Source organism: Jaculus jaculus, chromosome 2, assembly GCF_020740685.1.
Source record: "Jaculus jaculus isolate mJacJac1 chromosome 2, mJacJac1.mat.Y.cur, whole genome shotgun sequence".
Classification (NCBI taxonomy): Eukaryota; Metazoa; Chordata; class Mammalia; order Rodentia; family Dipodidae; genus Jaculus; species Jaculus jaculus.
The window spans coordinates 137,492,135-137,513,793 of NC_059103.1; the positions used below are offsets into that span (position 1 = coordinate 137,492,135).

Genomic DNA, 21,659 nt, shown 5'->3' on the forward strand with positions numbered 1-21,659 from the left:
CCAGGTTTGAACTTGAGCTGTTTAAACTACTTGTTCCCTATTAGTGTATGTTTGAGATACCTTAGCAAGTCTTTAGAAAGACTGCAGTTTGGTAGCACCACATATGTGATGGTCACATTTTTCAGTGATATAAAAAAAGATGACAGTTTTAAATAAAGATAATGAAATGCCTTTATTTTGATTAACATTTCTAGATTATTAACAGATTTGGCTTAGCACCTCAGCATAAGTCAAAAGTTTATCATGTCTATTTAAAAAAAGTTCATAAAACTTTAGCCCGGTGTGGTGGTGCACACCTTTAATCCCAGCACTTGGGAGGCAGAGGTAGGAGGATTGCCATGACTTTGAGGCCACCCTGAGTCTACATAGTGAATTCCAGGTCAGCCTGTGCTAGAGTGAGGGAGACCCTACCTCAAAAAACAACACAAAACAAAATAACAAGTTTGAGTCTCGATTTTCCTAGGAACTAGATTATACACAAAGTATATAAACTGACATTGGGGATAGTGCCATGGAAGATGAAGCTTAGTGGAATTTGGTCTTTGTAGTCAGGTGAAGGCTGTGATTGCAGAAGAGGTTGTGCAGTGTGTGAGGCTGAGTGTCTTCAGGTGATTTGATAGTTGCTATCATTATCTTGTTACAAGGTAGTAAAATCAGTGGGAGTAAATTAAAAAGGGAGGTTCAAATTCAGTATGTGGAAGAGTTTAGTGTATAAGAAACTGGTGATGTATTCACCGCCTTGAAAATTAAGAGTATTCAAGCAAGTGCAGAAATTAATGGGGAAGCTGTTGGATAACTTTAGGTTCCTGTTACAGTCAAGTTCGCATTGCTGGTAGATGTCACCCAACCAACAGCAGCTTTTGGGAAAAAGGGTTTATTATGGCTTACTGGCTCAAGGGGAAGCTCCACAATGTCAGGGGAAAACAATGGCATGAGCAGAGGATAGACATCAACTCCTGGCCACCATCAGGTGAACAATAGCAACAGGAGAGTGTGCCAAACACTGGCATGGGGACACTAGCTGTAAAACCCATAGGCCTGCCCCTAACATTACACTGTCTCCAGGAGGCATTAATTCCCAAATCTCCATCAGCTGGGAACCTAGCATTCAGAACACCTAAGTTTATGGGGGACACCTGAATCAAACCACCACAGTTCATTTTAATGTAAAGTGATTATATTTTACTGTAAAATTCTCTATGTGTAAATTTAAATAACCTGACTTTTGGAAGGTCTGTAATCCCAATTCTAGCATTTTCCCCATATTGCACACCATGCCATATCTGTGCTATGCTATCATGACAGTTACTGTGCGTGGAGCCATTTCCTTGAAGCATTTTCTCTTCATCCCATAGGATTATATACTGTATTCAGAGCCAAAGCCTTGAATTCACCATTATACCCCCAGTTCCTAACATGGTGAAATCACTAAGTTTATTATATGGACTTCCTGAAAGGACAGACAAATCTCAGCAATGCTTTAAAGACTTTTAATATTTAGTTAATGTTGGACTCACTGATACTCATTTTCATAAGTAATAATGGAACCCTTTTATTTGGCTTAACCACAGGAGAGCAGTAAGGGGTGGAATTTGCCAGAATCTCAAGCCATGAGGACTAGTTGGCCTTACTTATTTTGGTGGAGGCTATCTGTGTAAAGGATATCATTTTCTGGATACCAAATGTGGTGTTAGGAGGGAAGCAGCGCTACCTCCCTGTTCATCTATTTTTGTATTTTGGAGACACCCAGAATGGAAAGTTAGGCTAACCCTTATTATAAACTTATTTTCATATCCTGAGTTTTTTAAAAGCCATTAACATATATATACATACTTACTTATATATATATATGTATTTTTTTTAAAGCCGAGAGATGACACTGATGACTTTTTGAAAAATTCGTTATTGGAATCTGATAGTGCTTTTATTGGTGAGTATATTTAACTTACTAATATTATTAAGCTGTGTGTATATGTAAGCTTGCTATTTTGGTTTTGTTTCTGTGTTTTGGAGGCAGGGTCTCAACTCTAGCCTAGGATAACCTGGAACTCACTCTGTAGCCCCAGGCTGCCCTCCAGCTCACAGTAATCCTCCTACCTCAAGCCTCCCGAGTGCTGGGATTAAAAGCATATTCTACCACATCCAGCTTCGTTTTTAATATGTTTTATTTATTTATTTGAGAGAGGAAGGGGAAGGGGAAGGGGAGGATGAATGTGTGCACCATGGCCTCCAGCCACTGCAAACAAATTTCAGATGCATGTATTTCCTTGTGCATCTGGGGAATTGAACCATGGTCCATTGGCTTTGCAGACAAACATCTTAACCACTAAGCCATCCCTTTTTTGAGATAAGATTTTGCTTTGTAATTTAAACTAGCTAGGAACTCACTTTAGACTAACATAAAAACTATTCATCAGTGTCCTTCCCAGGGTTAAGAAAATATCCATCTGTATAATGATGTACATGAATGTTCATAGTGGCATCATTTGTAAACTTCAGTAACTAGCAATGTTCATCAGTTGGTAAATGCATAGGCAAAATGTGGTGTATCCAGATGACCGAGTATGGTTCGGCAATAAAGTGGTACAACATAGATGCTAAGTGAAAGACAAAAGATTATGTTTCACAATTCCATTTACATGAAATGTTTGCCAGTGGCTTATGGAGCTACTTGAGGTGATGGGTATTCTAGATTGTAATGATTATACAACTATAAATTCAATTAAAATTATTGAACTGTATATATGCATGTTATTTTAGGGTATGTAAGTAACATCATCATAAAGTGATTAAAAATGGGCTCTTGCTTTAGCTGTGTAAATTATTTGAAAAGGTGTATATTTTAAGACCGGTTTGTGGGACCTATTTAGGTGCTTATGGTGAGACGTATCCTGCTCTTGATGATGATGATGCCCTGGCTCTACCATCACAGCTGTCCTCTGCAAGGGAGCGTAGGAGGAACAAACTGAAAGGACTGGGCTTGGTTCGTATGACTGTCTCTCCCCAGTCTGGGTTCTGACCTTTGCACTTTGTAGCTCAGTGAAGCCTCAGCCTTGAGGTTATCTGTCAGGGTGTAGCTCTGTAGCTGACTCAGAGATCTCTGCCTTATTAGAGCTAATTTATTGGCTTAATCTTCATTCTTTCCCTATGTCTGAGTTTCAGAGAAGATATAACAAGCAACTGACAGCATCTATCAGGAAGCCTCTTAGAGCCTCTCTATGGCAGAGATGTCAACTCATTTTGTTAAGTGACTTACCCCAGGGTTAGACAAGATCAAAATTTGAGCCATGTTCTCTTTTTCTGACATTCCGTAGATTTACAATATAGCAAATAAAAGTACAGGCTTTCTGCAGATACATGCTCCAACAGCATCACTTCCTCTCTGGGCGGCAACTTTAGGAAGTTTCTTAAATCTTGTATTGTCCATTGTCTTTAAGGATTACCCAATCTTGTAGCATGTGTCAACACTGGATTCCTATTTATTGTTGAATCATACCCCACTGTATATAAACACAACTCTACAATCTACATTTTACTTGTGTATTCAACAGGTGGAAGACATTTGAGTTATTGTCACTCTCTTTTCTCTCAAGTTTATACCTATGAGTAGAATTACCAACTATATGGTTATTGTACTTAGCATTTTGAAGAACTGCCACTGTTTTCCAAAACAGCTGCACCATTTTCTATATATAGCCATCAGTGTATGAAGGTCTCTTTCTCCATATCACACCAGCACTTCTTAGTTTTTTTTTTTTTTGAGGTAGGGTCTCACTCTGGTCCAGGCTGACCTGTAATTCACTAACTTGTTACTATCTTTTTGATTACAGTCATCTAGCATATGTGAAGTGTCCTTTTCTTTTTTTGGCTTTTCAAGGTAAGGTTTCACTCTAGCTTAGCCTAGGCTGACCTGGAATTTACATCTCAGGCTGGCCTTGAACTCGTGGCACTCCTATCTCTGCCTCCCAAGTGCTGGGATTAAAGATGTGCACCACCATGCCCGGCTCCTTTTCATAATAGTCCTGAACATCTCATGTGCTTCCTAGCCAGTTGTGGATCTTTGAAGATGTCAGTTCGGGTCTTTTGCTGGTATTTTCAATGCTGAGCAGTAATATTTCTTTATACATTATAGTTGTCAGTTGTAGGAGTTGCAAATATTTTCTCTCATTCTTATGGTAGTCTTTGAAACATTTGTTTTAAATTTTAATGAGGTCCAGTTAATTAGTTTTCTGTTATCCTTTGGACATTGGGGGACTTACCTATGAAACCATTGTTTTATCTAAGATCGTGAAAATTTCTGTATTTCTGTGTCCTTTTTGCTTTTCAACTTAGGTGTGAGGTACTCTTTAATTTTTGCCATGTAGTGTGAGATGTAGGGGTCCAGTGTTATCCCACTGCTTCAGCACAATTCATAGAAAATATCCCTACTCCCCCATAATTGCATCTTGTTGGCTCCTCATCCAAAATGTAAGGATTCATTTCTGGATTCTTTTCTCTTTCATTATGAATCACACTATCCTATCTACTATATTATTATTTTTAATCCCTTTGTGGCCTGTAATTCCCAAACGTTATTCACATTGTCAGCATCTGTGTGTATCTACAATGCCTTCATCCTTGACTGACAGTCACTTGAGCCTTTAGAGGTTAATGTAGAAGTTAGAATATACATGCTCAGAATTTTGTTTACTACAATGTACATTTATTAAGGAAAAGAACATGTTTTGATTCACAGGTTCTTTGTTACTGAATGTTTCTAAAGTTCTCTTTTTTTAAACTATGGGATAATAGTCATCTTCATATATCACCTGATGGCCTTTCTCTAAAATCTGTACATTTATTAAAGAAAAGAATATGTTTTGATTCACAGGTTCTTTGTTACTGAATGTTTCTAAAGTTCTCTTTTTTTAAACTATAGGATAATAGTCATCTTCATATATCACCTGATGGCCTCTCTCTAAAATCTGTCTCCAGTGTAAATGTTGATCAGCTTAGAATAAGAAACGAGGATAGAATGCGAAGATTGGATGAAATTCAGAATAAACCTATTAATACAGGTACATAGTGAACAGTATTGCCACATGTGGCAGGAATGAGTTTTTTTAAATATATATTTGTGAGTAGAGAGGGAGGGAGGGAGAGACCTCCAGGGCCTCTTACTGCTGCAGATGAACTCTATGTGCCACTTTGTGCATCTGACTTCATGTGGGTACTGGAGAATTAAACCTGGAGCAGCAGGCTTTGTAAGCAACACCTTAAACTACACAGCCACCTCCCCAGCCCTGAAAGGACAGTTTTGAAATCTTCTGAATTACAAAACCTAGAACACAGTAACTACCTTGTAAAGCCAGTTCTCAGGATTCGTTTTGCAGCAGATTCTTTCTACCAGAGGATACCCATTAAGCAGTTGAAGTACATTTTTGCATATAAAATATATCTAGGCTTTAAACTTTCAGCAGGAAAAAGGCTGGTTAGTATGGTAATTGTATGAGAAATGATAAGAAACTAATGAGTTTTAAAAGTAATACATGTATTGTAAATCTGTACTACAAGCTAGGCATGGTGGCACACACCTTTAATCCCAGCATTTGGGAGGCAGAGGTAGGAGGATCGTCGTGAGTTCGAGTACAGCCTGCGACTACTTAGTTCCAGGTTAAACTGGGCTAGAATGAGACCCTACCTCAAAAAAAACCCCAAAAAACAAAAAAACAAAAAAAAACCCCAAAACTCTATTACACATAAAATTTTATCTTTACTTGGTTTTTTGAACTATGAACAAAGCAAAATACCTTCAAGTTAGTATATTCTTTGAAGTTACAAGTCAATTTCTAAGGAGAGAAATTAATTTGTAGGTTAAAACTTGTCATGGAATACATGAGATATGATGGTTCCTTTAGACAGCTTCCAAGCTCTGTTGCCACCCTACACTTGACCTTTTTTTTTTTTTTTTTGGTGTGTGTCATAACTGGGATAATGGGACAGTTTTACATTAGAATTAATTAGTTTTAGCAAATAGTAGAGTGACCTATTTAGATAATATTCTTTGGTCTGTTAAACTACATACATATATATTTTTTCCTCCTCCTTCCTTAGGTAGGATCTCACTCTAGCCCACGCTGACCTGTAACTCACAGCAATCCTTCTACCTCAGCCTCCTGAGTGCTGGGTCTAAAAGCATGCACTAGCCATACTATATTACAGTACTGTTTTAGTAGCAATTTTCTTGATATTTTTTATTACTGTTTTTAAACTGCACTCATATTGTATAGTCTGAGTGTGATGTGTGTTGATGGTAATAATTCCACACCAAGTAAGCAAAGAGTCAATTGAGGGAATATTATTTATTTCATATTATCTGAAAAATGTGAAAATTTTTTTAGCTTAAAGAATTTTTTTTTCTTAATGTGTAGCAAGAATTGCCTTTAATATCTTTCAGAACCAACAAACTGAATACTTAACAGAGGGAATTTAAGGGAAGATAGAGCAATTTAAGCTTCTTTCTGGTGTTCTATGTCTAAACTGTTTTTGTTTTAACACTGTCCTTAACAGGAGCTTTTTGGTACGATGTGGATTGATTACTCATTAAACTGAGTGCTATTATTCTTTTGCTGAGCTAATCCTTCACAAACCAGGAGATGTAATTTAAAAAAAAAAAAAAAGAAATTGACATCACAGGGTAGGAAGACAGATTTTCCTATTATTTTACCTAAATAAGTTAAATTTAGATATGGAATTTGGGTATAATCTAGTGTGATTAATGAAAGACAAAACAGTAACCTCCTAGTTGACTTGACCTAAGAATAGAAGCACTTCCATCCTTTTTTTTAACTGACACACACCACTATTGTAGGGTGGATAAATAGTGCTCAAACCTTACCATATTAAGTAAGTTTTATGCCTTATCTATTTTTTTTCTAAAGGTAACAAATACAAAATAAGATTACCTACATTTCTATATTCTACTTAATGCTTGGATGAGTCTTTAATATATATTTAGATTCCTTGAAGTTTATTATTCATCAGTGATTTCCAAACCCCACCTCCAAACTTGGCCTTCTTGAACCTGTTCTCTGACTTCTAAAGGGAGGGGGAAGTAGAATCCTGAAGAAGTATAGTTCAGAATACTGTGGGGGAATTTCAGAACTGCAATGGGGCTGTAATGCAGGAGACCTGTGTCTGTGACCTGTCTTGTGCTTCCTGTAGATGACGAGAATTCATTGGTTGATCCAGATGATGTCATGAAACACTTTGGTGATGATGGATCAAATTCTATAGCCACTGAGCCCTGGCTCCGCCCCGGCACCTCTGAAACTCTGAAATGCTTCATGGCCGAGCAGCTGAATGAGGAGCAGCAGCAGGCTCCTGGAAAACCAGGCACTTTCACCTGGCAGGGCCTATCTACTGCACATGGTTAAAATAAGTCCTCACTGGACCCAGTAGTGCCTTTTAAAGTAAAAGGAATGTTAAATCTGTATACTATGTCCTAGTTTTAGCCCCTAGCTGCAAGTTACTTATACTTCATCTGTATATAAAATGTTATTTTTTCCATGATAATGTATATTATGTACATAAAGTTCATGATTGATTTTTAATTTATATAATAGAATTGTATAGAATTATTTTTGCACAGTTTTGCCATAAGTTAGGGTGGTAATGAATTCTTGGATTAAACCACCATGTGTGCATTAAATTCTGCTGGCCATGAAGAAGAGGTAAAGTCTCAATAGTACTGTAAACCCAGAATATCCTGTTACTTCCCCATTTGCCATTGAACATCTGTCATGGCTATGTAAGGAAGGACTCAAACTACTTAATTTCAATTCATTTGCAGCTACTGATTCAGTAGAAATGGAGCTATGATTTATTTCCATGAGCCATGCACTAAATATTGTCAAATATTTATGCCTTCATTTTATTTTTATGCTGATAAAAGGAACAACTTCAGTTACTAATTTATCTGATTTCACTTTGATCTCACTATTTCTTAATAGGAATAAAGTTTTATTTTTCTTACAATTGTCAAGTTTTTTTTGAACTGGGGTTCCTAGAGCTTGAAAAGAGGGGTAGAGGTAGGTTCTACCAAGTATGCCTTTATAGTATTTCTGAAAAAGGTTCATTCAAATCCTAAAAAATAATTATTGTATTTGACTCTGCTTCTCTGATGCAAAAATCAGTGAGAGACAAAATCTGAACAGTTTGCCACAAACATGAAATTTCTGATATACCAGTTTTGGCTACATGTAATCTTCATATTCAGTTTTGCTTACTATTACTTTTTAAACCCACATCTTAAAGCTGTTTTCTTTGTTATCTAATGTTATTGTATCAGTATCCTCCAAACTACCAGGCTATTAGAATAAGTTACCCTAAGATCAGAAAGTAACAGGGATTCCTGGACATAAAGTGGCTGACTTTTAGTGCTAACATTCAGCTGGGCTTTGAAAAGAGCCATACCTTACCACTAATAAATACAGAACACATAAGAATATATTGCTCATCAATCTGAGAGAGGTATGGAAGCAAATACAATGGAAACCACTTAAGGTAACATCTTTTTGTTTTAAAAAAAACTGTTGTGTGTATCATACCACAGAACTTGAAATGATTTCTCAAACAGCAGATAGCAAACTATCTGAAAGGAAGTAGCATTTTCTTCTGGAGTATTAATAAACACACACAAAACCAAGGACTATCCTAGGGTTAAGAAAGCAGCAGGTAGAGGAGGCTCTAATACCAGAAACAAAGAAGAAAAATGTCCTTCTGGCTAAAAATACTCTTTTCATAATTTGATTTTAACAAAAACAAAATATCCTGAAAATGGGACTGTGGGTTACACAGGTTTTGACTACAATGATGAAATAATTCAAAAACTTTATTGACCTATAACCTGATTAGAATATGCCAGATGATAATCAATACTGTACAGAAAGTTGTACAGAATTTTTACATAGAAAACTTTACATCTGTACCATATACATTTTATCCATCTGAAAAAATTTTCTACATCCACTGTTAATAAGGAATGCTTGACAATCTTGTCATTTTTTTTAACCATCAGAGAGCACAATTCACAGTTTGAATACATTTCCAGTAAATCTAACCTCCCCAAACCATGCCAGATTTGTTAAATTTTTAATATATTCAACATTAAATTCTGTACATAGAATAAAATCTACATCAAGCCCCGCCACCCCCCAAAAAAGTGACAGCAACGTATATTCATTTTGCAGTGATTCAAGTTTCAGTCCAAAATGATCATTCTACTTGTTTAATGGCTCATCCTTCAAAGCCCTACGAGAAGTATAGTACAGGTAGTTATTGTCAGTAGAGATGTATTCTACCTTTGTGGGTTTTCTTTCCTCTGTTGTTGACCATGACAGTTGTCAGCCACAACAGTTTCTAGGCATGTCAAACCATCAAAATCACCATCTCCCCCCAAACTAAAAATCCCCACAAAATAAAGACAAGAAAAAGTTCAACCCAAATGTTTAGTGCATCTGACAAAATATTATGGGTATTTAGCAAATAGAGAAATTAAAAAAAAAAAGTAAAACAGTGCAGGAAGAACTACTGTAGGATTTTTATATTACAGGCCTGCATCTTTGTACATTTTTTCACAGAAGGATTATTACCAGTATCTCAGGTAGCCTGAGTGTGCAAAAAATCTTCAGGATAAGAATACCATAGTTGCTAAATATCTTTTTCCATGAACAATAATTTTTTTCTCCCCTTCCCCCAATTATAAACATTTTGTCCTTCAAAATACAGCTCTCCTGAGTTGTACTTCTTGCAGAAGTTGAATCTTTACATCTACAGTTCTTTGGGTAAGTTTCACTTCCACACCTGTGCAAAACATGTGGGGCTCTCCCTGTATCAGAGGAAGGGCAGAACCCCAAATGTTGACACTGCTTAAACAGGCTTTCTGCTCAACATGAGCCCAACATGACACACAAAACCCACCAAGTTACTCAAAGGGACCGGATGGAGTGTGAACTTCTTTATCAGTAACTCTCAGACACTGCGATTCAGAGAAACCATTTTTCAGGTAAGAAACCTCAGCTCCAGGGTCCTTTTAAAGAGTGGAGGGATGTAAACGCCAGCAGAAAAGTATTAAGTTCCCATCATTGCTTGTTTATTCCAAGTTCCTGTTCAGGTGGTTGTGTTATCTGAAAAACTATTCCAATTCGCAGAAAAAATCTTCTAAGAACAGCACGAAGTTCAGGAATCAAGTCAAATTGCATAATTTCACATAAGAGAGGGTAGTAGAATGATGCATGAGCTTTAAACTGGAAGGGAAATGAGTTTCTCCATTAGTAGTGCTTACATTGCAAACCACAGAGCCTAAACTGCTTTTAGAGCCAGAGCCAGAGTCTGTGGGGTATGCTGATCCCAGGAAAGAGGGAGGAGAGAGAGAAGGCAGGTCTGCTAAAATAGTGAGTGCATGGCCCAGAAGAATTCAAAATGGCCAGATACAAACCAAGTTTACTACATTCTCTATCATTATTTCAAAAAAAAATATTATCATGTACCTTATCCAAAAGCTTACTAAATACTGTTTTTCCTATGTATGATGGTTTGAGTCAGGTGTCCTTCATAAACTTAGGTGTTCAGAATGCTGGGTTCCCAGTGGATGAAGATTTGGGAATTAATGCCTCCTGGAGGGAGTATATTGTTGGGGGCAGGCCTATGGGTGTTATAGCTAGTGTCCCTATGCCAGTGTTTGGTACACTATCCTGTTCCTGTTGTCCACTTTATGTGGGCCAGGGGGTGATGTCCACCCTCTGCTCATGTCGTCATTTCTCCCTGCCATTGTGGAGCTTCCCCTCAAGCTTGTAAGCCAAAATAAATCTCTTTTTCCCACAAGCTGCTCTTGGTTGGGTGATTTCTACCAGCAATGTGAACCTGACTGCAATACCAGGTAATAAGCAAAAGTAGAATAGGAAGTAGACATGAGTTTTTATAATGCATGGGTTATTGAAATTTTCTTTTTTCAAACTTATTGCATGTGTATATGGGCATACCAGGCCTTTTGCTGCTGCACCAGGGGTGCCACCTTTTGCATACAGGTTTGTGTGAATGGTGTGAGAATTGAACCCCAAAGGGCAGGTTCTGCAAGGAAGTCCCGTAACTACTAAGCCACCTTTGCAGCCTCTGAAATTTTATCTTTGATTGTTAAATACAGTTTTAAGTTTTTTTTTTAACATTCCAATATGAAACATAATCATATCCTCTAGGAAAAGCTACACATACTCCATTTTTGTAGTTCCAATTTATATGTGTGGACTCATCTTTGCTGCAGTTCCCTCATCTTTAAACACTGATCTTCTTTCCTGCTTCTCTGTACCCCACCAAATACAGAGAAGCAAAGTGTCATACTGTGTGTGGTAAGAAAGCAAGCCAAGAGTAAGATACAGGCCTAGCTTTACTGCACTCAGGAGTCAGATGGAAATGTATCTGGATGCAAGGCAAGTGATCTGGGACCAACACCTGATAGCACTGCCTTGTCCCACAGGGTCTCATACAACTAGGGCCTAACATTTCAATTATCACTCTACCTGGTTAGGCATTAAAACTCATTCAGGAGTCACAGCAACCCATTTCTTTATATGTGAACTGTAGGTTGCCAGATTTTTTTTTTTGAGGTGTCTTTTTATTTTGTCTTAATAAAGGCATGGTCTCAATGTACCCAAAGATAACCTGGAACTCACTGTAGCTCTAAGCTGGCCTGGAACTCACAGTAATCCTCCTTCCTCAGGCTCCCAGGTGCTGGGATTAGAGGTTTGGGAAACTATGCCTACCTTACAATAAAAATGCATCCATGTTTACCTTTTATCGGTGTATTTTCCATTGATTTCTATTGGCTTTAGCTTATTGAGTGAATCCATAGCCTGTTTACTAAGGTAACAGAATAGGCTAAGGCTGGCTGTAGCTGGAGCACAGGCCCAGGGACAAGATATGGCCTTTGTAAGTTGTGAGGGCAAGGTCAGGGACATGCTGGAATTTGAAAGTCCTTAGATGTAGCAGTCAGAATGAGAATTCCAAAGTTGGGGGACCCAGAAGCTTGTCAATGTGTTCTACGGGGTTCTGCTTCCTCTCCTTTTTCTATGGACATCTATGACTTGGCGTCATGGTCACTGGGGCTGGTCTATAAGCTTTATACTTACCCTGTTATCACTGATCTTTAGAACTTTAGTTAGGAACAATAAAAGTAAGTTAGTCCAGGCTTCCCGATGACTTTCTGATGTTAGAGTGAGGAAGTAACTTAGGGCTTCACTGCAGACACTGCAAAAGAAAAGGTTGATTCTACATTACATGCATGCCTACTTGTCTTTGTGTTCACTGAAAAAACAAAGACACTATTAAGACCACAGAGAGGTAGTGAGTCACTGTTAATGAACTAGCCCAATCCTGTTTGTATTAACTCACATGTTTTTCAAGTAGAAAGAAAACCAAACATAAAAAAATCCATTGTAATTTCTTAGGAAATACATACTTTCTTAATTTTCTAAATTCACTGAATTTAAAGCCATACTGTGATAACATGTGCATAATCCTGATGTCAAGAGATAAGGGTTGAACTAATGGATAACACACCTGCCAAGGCTCAGGCACTGTTGTGGAAGAGGAGACCAGAAGATTCTAAGAGCCACAGCTCCCTCCAGGGACAGAAGCCCTAATTACCCCACAGTGAACCCCAAATAACCCTACTGAGGAGGGCCTGCAGTAGGGGAGAAGACATTACAACCTATGTTAAAAAATTAATTTATAAAAAAGAAGTCTGAAGAGATGGCTTAGAGGTTAAAATGCTTGCCTGCAAAGCCTAAGGACCCAGGTTCAGTTCCTCAGGACCCATGTAAGCCAGCTAAATAAGGGGGCGCATGCGCCTGGAGTTAGTCTGCAGTGGCTGGATGCCCTGGTGGCTTTAAACCCTTCTGCACCTACTGGTTTTATCAGTAAAATGGGAGAATACAGCCAGGTGTGGTGGCACATGCCTTTAATCCCAGCACTTGGGAGGCTCAGAGGCAGGAGGATCGCCATGAGTTCGAACCTATCCTGAGACTACACAGTGAATTTCAGGTCAGCCTGGGCCAGAGTGAAACCTTACTTTGAAAAAAAGAAAAGAGCGAGAGAGAGAGAATACAAACTAGGTGACTGCTAAAAGTTCTCATCTAAAATGTATTTAACTGTTCTCAGAACATGAATATAATACACATAAGAGTACTCTTTCTAAATGACATGATTCACTCTTAGCATGAGTTTACAATTAACTCGTCATGAAGTAAAATGGAAAGAAGTACTACCAAGAGAAAACTCTAAACACTTTAAAAAATGCAGGTAAGCAAGCAGCCTCTTATTTTTTCACAATCTGCTCTGTCACAAAGGTTTATCTTATGGCATTTAAAAGACCCAAGAACTGTATTGTACTTTCTAAATGTTAGTTCTAAGCTTTCTCCTTTGTCCTGTATGTTAGACACAGCTTGCTCCTGTTGTCAGCACATTCAGCTCAGTCAAGCCAGTGGTGCTGCCTGTGTTACTTCCTGATGTGTAAGAGGCTGAAGGAAGGAGGCTCCCGAGTCTTGGCTAACACAGATGATATCCTCTGTGTTGCGTGCAGGATAAAAAGCACACTGATTTGTAAGGCTATATTTAATTTTCATAGTTGATATGCAGATAAAAGGTTTTTGGGTCCCAAAGGTTCAGCTACCTATTTGGTCCTGCAACTATCCCTTTTCTACTGGACATACCACATGAGTCAAAAGCAGAAGTAAGCTAAGTCTTACTTTAAAAGCCTCTGCTGGACTTCTTCCCAGGCACTGACCCGGCTCTCATCCATGTACATCCGGAAGAGAATACGCAATCCACAGGCCAAGCTGCTTGTCTCCTGCTTCAGAAGGTTGGGCTTGGATTTGCCTTTGAAGCCTGTTGAATGGAAAAGTTTCTGGAATTAGACTGGGAAGGCATCTTACACAAAGGAAAAACAGCTTGTTGGGAGGTGTATCTGTGTGTGTTCAGCTATAGCATCAGCTACATGCAAAGCAGATATAATCCTACAGATCTTACTAGAAGATTAAGAGCTCCAGGTACAGCTGCTCTACCCATGGCAGGGCTCCCTGATGAAAGGGAGGGGCTGTTTACATGCCAGACATGTGAAGGGTTAGAGCCAGTGCAAATAGGGAGCCTGGCACCTCCAAAGAACAGTTCCAGTAACAACTTGAAGAGAAAGAAGTACTGTCAGTCCTTCCCAAGAGTTAGCTTGTTAAGGGAAAAGAATTAAAAACCTTAGTTTCTTAAAAAAAAAAAAAAGTCAGGAAAATATAAAGCACTCAGTGATATAAAATTTGATGTTAAACATCAGCCCTCATTTTTATTCTTCCTACCATGTTCTACTGGCTTTCTCCAAGCATGGTTTGCACCGAATGGGCTCTGACAACTATTTCTTTAAAAAGTTAGCGTAGCCAGGTGTAGTGCACATGCTTTTAATTCCAGCACTTGGGAGGCAGAGATAGGGGGAACGCTGTGAGTTCAAGGCCACCCTGAAATTACCTAGTGAGTTTCAGGTCAGCCTGGGCTAGAGTCCCTACCACGAAAAACCAATAAAAACAAAAATATAAAATAAAAAGTCAGCGTAGGGCTGGAGAGAATGAATGCTCAGCAGTTAAAAAGACATTTGCTTGCAAAGCCTCATGGCCCAGGTTCAATGTCCCAGTACCCATGTAAAGCCAGATGCACAACATGGTGCATGCATCTGAATTTCATTCACAGCAGCAAGCAGCCCTGGCATGCCCATACTTACCTACGCATTCTTCCACTCTCAAATAAATAAATATTTTTTAAAAGTCAGTGTAGATTCATTTGTCACTCTGCTTCCTATAGTAGTCTGAACATGACTGGCTCCTGCTAAACTATGCCTTCCCAACCATGATTTGTGTATTTTCCTTGCAGAAGGATTGTTTACATTATGCTGAATATGCACAGAAAGGTCTAGTCTGGGTAAGCAAAATGAAAGAACTGGTCAAAGCAGCCAGTTATCAGATGGACTAAAAGAGGAGGAAGAAATCTACAGAGGTGGTTATTTGGCTTACAGCTGACCAAATACATTATCACTAGACCTCAAGTGTTCACTCGAGGAATTCTGACAGAAGCACACTCTGTAGTACCGCCATTCACAGTGAGTAGTAGACAACTAGCAGCTTACCTGCTTTCCACAGAGCAGTCCTCTGCTCGTTGTTGGAATTAAACGCTTTTGCAAATCTATGTGATTCTAACAAACAGTCCAGCAGCTTAAAAAGTTGTTGTGATGTTAAAAAGCGGTACATTCCCTGGTCTTGAGTATCAACTCGAACATCAAAGTCCACTGCATCTCTCTTTGGAAAAATAGTACACAGAGTGACCATAGTTTTAGTAAACTTAGGACTTAATGCTTCCCAAAGAATACTTTTATAAGCAAGATACAGAAACTCAGTCTGCTTTACTCTTGTGTTATATATCTTGGTCAACCATCATCCCTCCCATTTTCCCAGACCCTCCCTGAAACCTGATTAATTCCCTATTTGATGTGTGTGGTTAACTTGATGCTCTCAAATTTCCTTACCTGGGCTGCAGCTAAGTTTTCTGCATCTTCCTTCTTACTTGTGGCTGGGAAGAACACAATGTTGTCGATGGTCTGGATGAGTTCCAGCTGCACAACACATTTAATCAACAGGGCAGCAAACAATTTTTGTTCTGGAAATTCTGTGAGGAAACCCCCCAATGCACATGCAAACAAAACATTATTTTGAATCCTTTATAATTTCTGACATCACAATGCTAAGAACATATTCCTATGTATAAAAATCACCTATATATCTCATACTGAGGACATTTGACTTTTATACATAGGCAGTATTTGCTAAAAGTTTCCTTACTTAGTCTCTACCAAACAAATAGAACATTGTTTAAACAAATACCCTACATGATCTGAACAGTGAACATGTTGTATTCAAGTTGGCTATACTCCCAATTTGAAAGTAACATGCAGGTTATTCTTATATATAAGAAACTGATTAAAAAAAAAAAAAAGACAATAGCATTTGCTGAAACTCACAGCTTATCTCTGAAAATAAAAACCCAGGTCATCAGAAATAGCAGGAGCCAAATCAGCATTCAACAGTCATTGCGATTGTCAGGATTTTCACCAGTCTATACAATACTGTGGCTTAGCCCTGGATGTTTTCTGTGGGCCTAAATAGTACTCATAGCTAAAATTAACTTCTATGTTCAACTGGGTCCACTAGAAAAGTTGCAAAAACTTACATTAAGCACATTACCACAAAATTACCCAAATAACACAGTACCTAAAGCACTTCTCGCTTGGTCTTCCTCTTGTTGGTGATAACAGCTGCATTTTCTATTGTGAACAAATATGCTTTACAGGGCAGAGCTCACAGTCCACCAGTCTATGACACAGTCAGTGTCACAGGAGAATGCTCCACTTCACTGACAATGCATGGAAGCAAATGTACAAGCAGAAGCAGAGGGAAAAAGCTAGTTCAGATCCCCAGCCAGCTGCTGTAAGCACTGGACAGTAGTAACATGTGGCTAGGTAGGGAATTGGGGTGGGGGGCAGAGAGCAGACAGGTGGCTGCCTAAGAGAAGCTGCCATGTTCATCAGTCTGCAATGGCTCCAGCAGTGACTGACTGACTTGTACTCCCTTGGCTTCTTTCTGCTACAAAAAGTATTTTATTACAAATTCCCTCTCTGGCACCAAATTATGGAAGAAAAATTTGCTCTTACTGAGGTCATTAAAGAGGTTCTTTTCTAGAAATGCTGTACTTTGCACCCTTCTTGTGGTAGATCACAAGTTAAAAAGCAGAACAAAGAGCCAGGCGTAGTGGTGCACACCTTTAATCCCAGCAGTCAGGAGGCAGAGGTAGGAGGAGCGCCCTGAATTCGAGGCCACCCTGAGACTGCATAGTGAATTCCAAGACAGCTTGGGCTAGAGTGAGACCCTACCTCCAAAATGCAAACAAACAGAGAAAGAAAAATGCCAGTTCTTATAACCCTTTATCTCAAACACGTCCAGAGGGCAAGACTACCACATCTGACGTAAGGACAGCAGTAAGAGTCCCTGGTTCAGGGCAGCAAGAGAAAAGCACCCTTGCTCAAGGAAAAGGTACATTCTCAGATTAGCCAAGTGAGAACATTCCGATGCGTTCTGACCAAGTCGTACAAACCTAAGAATACTTAAGTTCAATTTCTGGGCTGAAGGAGAGAAAGGTCATTTGTTTTTCTGTTCTTAACAGCATTTTCTAGTGTAGACTAAAGCTGCAAAGAATTCCTGTAAGAGCCATTCTGTCCTCCCCAGAACAAGAATGAAAAATGGAAGTGGGCTACTCCAGTCTACTTTTAAGAGGTTAGCAAGATGCAGTGACTGATGGCTAGAAGCAGTTTTCAATTAGGATAACAAAGCCCATCTCTCCATAACACTGGTAAGCAGGATTAATTTAATCAAGTTAGACCAATAATATACATGTAAGAGCTAAAAGATTACAGCTCAGAAGACAATACTAGGGAAAATATCCTTGATGTTGGCAGTGGGTTCTTAGATGTGACACAGAAGCAGGACCAATAACAGTGAGAGAAAACAGATAACTGACATTTCATCAAAATCAAACTTTGAAGCCGGGCATGGTGGCACACATCTTTAATCCTGCACTTGGGAGGCAGAGGTAGGAGGATTGTGAGAGTGTGAGGCTACCCTGAGGCTACAGAGTAAATTCCAGGTCAGCCTGCGCTAGAGTGAGACCCTATCTGAAAACACCCCCCCAAATACAAAAGTCAAACTTTGAGCTTGGTGTGGTGGCACATGAGGGCAGAAGTAGGAGGACTGTCATCAGTTCAAGGCCAGCCTAACCTACATAGTAAGTTCTAGGCCACAGAAGGCCACATAAAAAAATAGATATTTGCAGAGCCAGGCATGGTGGCATGCACCTTTAATCCCAGCACTCAGAAGGCAGAGGTAGAAGGATCACTGTGAGTTCGAGGCCACCCTGAGACTACATAGTGAATTCCAGGTCAGCATGAGCTACAGAGACCCTACCTCGAAAAACCAAAAAAAAAAAAAAAAAAAAAAAGGTGGGGGAAGAAGGAAGATATTTGTAAATAATATATTGTGTAAGGGTCTAGCACTCAAATATCCAGAACAAAAAGACAAATCCAATAAGAAATAGGTAAAGCATATAAGTAAAAAATTTTCTAAAGTAGAGATACATGGGCTGGAGGGATGGCTTAGTGCAAAGCCAAAGGACCCGGGTTTGATTCCCCAGGACCCATGTAAAAGTCAGATGCACAAGGTAGGGCATGCATATGGAGTGTGTTTGCTGGAGGCCCTGGCACGCCCATTGTTTCTGTCTCTCAAATAAGTATTTTTTTTTTAAAGAAGAGATACAAATGTCCAACAAGCACAAGGAAATGTTTATAACATCACTGGGCACTATGGAAATTAAAACCGAAACCACAATGAGATACTGCTCCATATCTACTAGGATGGCTATCATTAAAAAAGAAGATAGATAGATACTGGCAATGATGTGGAAAAATGAACTGTTAGTAGGAATGTAAAATGGTGTGACTACCATAAAACACAGATGATTCCTCACAAAGTTAAATAAAATTACCATATGACCCAGTAATTCCACTGTTAGGTCCATTTATATGAGAACTAAAATAGATATTCAAACATTTGTGCGTTAGTGCTCCTAGTGCAGTATTCATAATAAGCAAAAGTGAGACAAACTCAATCAGCAGGGAAGTGGACAAAGAAAACCTAGATATACACATACACACACACCCATAAAGAAAAAGCAGTAAGTTTCTACAATGAAATGAATCTTAAAACATTATGCGAAGTGAAAGAAGCTAGCTAGATACAAAAGGTCATACACTATGCTTCCATTTATATGAAATGTTCACAGCATAGAGAATAATGGTCTCCAAGGGCTGGGGAAGGGGAAATGAGGGAGTCACTGCTTGGTGGTGATGGGGTTTCCTTTCTGAGGTGATGAAAATATTTTACAACTAGACAAAGGTGGTGGTTGAGCAGAATTCTGAATATATTAAATGCCACTGAATTGTTCTTTTTCAAATAGTTACTGCTGTTATGTGAGTTTAACCTCAATTTTTTTTTTTAAGTGCTATAGGCCGGGCATGGTGGCACACGCCTTTAATCCCAGCACTTGTAAGGCAGTGGTAGGAGGATCACTGTGAGCTCAAAGCTAGCCTGAGACTACATAGTGAATTCCAAATCAGCCTGGACTAGAGTGAAAGCCTACCTCGAAAACCCAAAATAAAAAAAAAATTTTAAAAGTGCTTACAGCCACTTTCTTATCTAAGAAGGTAAGTAGCCTTCCTTAGGTGTTTTTGAGCCAATTTAGTAAAGACAGACAGACAGAGAGAGGGAGAGAGGAAGGGAGGGAGGGAGGGAGAGAGGGAAAGGAAGGAAGGGAAAGAGAGAAAGAAGAGAGAGAGAAGAGAGAAGGAAGGAAGGAAGGGTTTCTCCCTTTTCAGCAATGGGGGAATGGGAGGGTTAAAAGTGGCCCATGGCTCTGTGTGTGATGTGGACAGCAATGTGACAAAGCTTGGTCCTCAGATCTGAGGTCCTTTATGAAGTCTCTAGGCAGATGGGCAAGGTATGCTAGTTTCCACCTTGCAGATAGAAAATGGGGCTGGAATGTAGAGGGGATATAGAAGGAAGACCCACGTTTTCAACACAAATGTTAGACAAATGCATTGTGGAAAAAACTGGTATTTGCTGATGTTAGTGAGGCTCTATGTGTCAGAGATACCCACATGTGGAGACCATGAGTAAAGAATTAATCTCACAACTGATTACAGTGTATATTTATTAATAGTAAAAGTAAAACCAAAAGTGCTATTCCTTATCTACATAAACAATTACTTTTATTTAGAGAAATAACTTACTTGCTGTAGATTTAATTTTGCTAACTTCTTCATTCATAGTAGAGACAGAAACCAATGGTACTTGCTGTCTATTATCTGTAGACTTTGGCTGAATAGAATCATGTATATCTACAGATTTCTGCGATATTGTATCCTAATAAAATGAAAAATTCATTGTTAAGCATACTGAAAGGATGAAACTACTTTCTATTATGCTATTTTTTAAATTACAATATGAAAGTTAAAAATTACTTATGAAATGACATCCTAAACAATGTGATTATATACACAATAAACAGTAATTTTAATTACATATACATGGATAAAAGCTGAACATTTTTAAGATAAGGCTGAGGCAGAGGGAGGAAGAATTTGTCTTATATCAAATTAAAAGGTTTCCTTTCAGTCTATCCATTGGCTCAGAGTTCTGGATACCACCCAACAGCAATAGATATAAGTTTCAGGCTGGAGAGATGGCTTAGCAGTTAAAAAGGTGCATGCTTACCAAGCCTGCCAGTCTGGGTTTGATTCCCCAGTATCCACATAAACCAGACCCACAAAGTGGCACATGGAGTTTCGTGTGCAGTGGCAAGAGGTCTTGGTATGCCTATTTTCTACCTCTCAAATAAATAAAAAATATTTAAAACATAGAAAAATTAGTCAGTAATACCTACAAAGCATTCATAAAATCTAAACAGAACTTTTGTTTAGAGGTAGGGGGAAATTTCACAAACTGTAAACTGAGCCCTGGAATGCTTTGTGGGGGCAGTTAAGGAAAGGAAAGCAAATTTCTTTCTTATGTGAGTAACTTCAAGTGTGTTGAGTGTATATACCCATGCAACTTGCCTGTTGTAGCACTGCACTTAGCTGTGGTGGCCAAAGTAGAATGGTGGCTGTTTTGTTCCTTTGCTCTTCTGCCCACTTTTATTTAAGCTGAAGTCGCATCTTGCTCTAGTCTTTAATGGTCTCTGTAGCCCTACAGGACTGGGGTTAGAGACGCATATGACCATGTCCAGCTGTTTATGTATGTCTTGGGGATCAACTTTAGAGGTCTGTTCTCATGCCTGCATAGGAAGCGGTCTTAACTGCTGAGCCATCTCTCCAGCTAAGGAAACCAGGACCAGGACAGTCAGTGTGACAGTGACTAGGACTGTGGTGTCATGAAGTGACGCTAGACCCTGGAGTCAACAAACCTCCAAGAGAGTTTGAGGCCAGCATTAACACTAGAACCCAGGAAAAAATGATTAATCTTCCTGAGCTGAGGTTTTCTGGTCTGAAAGCAGAGTCAAGCCTCCTTACAGGTTAAGAATAGGTGATAGCAGATACAAAACACTAGCCCAGTGTCAGCCAGTAAATGACAGCTGACAGATAATCTTCCACCCCCAGGCATTATTGATGACAACAGTATACTGCACTCGGACTAAGAAAAGAGCAGATGCCCACTGAAAATGGTGGTGGTGGCGGCGGCAGCAGTAATAAGCAGCTAGGATATCAAGAAGGTGAGCCATCCTCACAGCAATCAGCAGTCTGTGGATGGGACTCAGATACCTAAGCTCAGCAGCATTCTGAATCCAAGATCAGGTGCATCACCCAATTTAATCCTCACCACAATACTCACTTTCTACACAGGTAAGTGACATGTGGATGGGACAGTGAAGACAGTACAGAGCCAAGATTTTCTTTGGGCAGGCAGAAAAGGCCACACTGCAAGTGCTACCCT

At 39.1% G+C, this 21,659-nt stretch overlaps 2 protein-coding genes across 12 annotated transcripts in view; one reads left to right on the top strand and one right to left on the bottom strand.

The window, feature by feature from the left end:
* The window catches only part of Cspp1 (centrosome and spindle pole associated protein 1), a 164,833-nt gene extending 156,817 nt beyond the window's left edge, over nt 1-8,016 (top strand). For 9 of the 10 annotated variants that reach the window (XM_045143285.1, XM_045143289.1, XM_045143287.1 and 6 more), the window contains 4 exons: nt 1,867-1,930; nt 2,871-2,983; nt 4,919-5,057; nt 7,204-8,016. In XM_045143285.1, the coding sequence (XP_044999220.1) occupies nt 1,867-1,930; nt 2,871-2,983; nt 4,919-5,057; nt 7,204-7,415 (528 nt within the window). In that variant the 3' untranslated portion in view covers nt 7,416-8,016. Of the gene's footprint in view, nt 1-1,866; nt 1,931-2,870; nt 2,984-4,918; nt 5,058-6,549; nt 6,651-7,203 lie in introns of those variants that run through there. The other variant, XM_045143290.1, reaches the window with a different exon arrangement.
* Nucleotides 8,017-8,854: 838 nt separating this feature from the next.
* Nucleotides 8,855-21,659, bottom strand: part of Arfgef1 (ADP ribosylation factor guanine nucleotide exchange factor 1) — a 142,841-nt gene continuing 130,036 nt past the window's right edge. For both annotated transcript variants that reach the window (XM_004653303.2, XM_045142827.1), the window contains exons 34-39: nt 19,961-20,093; nt 15,593-15,732; nt 15,197-15,365; nt 13,782-13,920; nt 12,165-12,282; nt 8,855-10,286 (exon numbers count right to left, since the gene is read on the bottom strand). In XM_004653303.2, the coding sequence (XP_004653360.1) occupies nt 10,122-10,286; nt 12,165-12,282; nt 13,782-13,920; nt 15,197-15,365; nt 15,593-15,732; nt 19,961-20,093 (864 nt within the window). In that variant the 3' untranslated portion in view covers nt 8,855-10,121. The remainder of the gene's footprint in view (nt 10,287-12,164; nt 12,283-13,781; nt 13,921-15,196; nt 15,366-15,592; nt 15,733-19,960; nt 20,094-21,659) is intronic.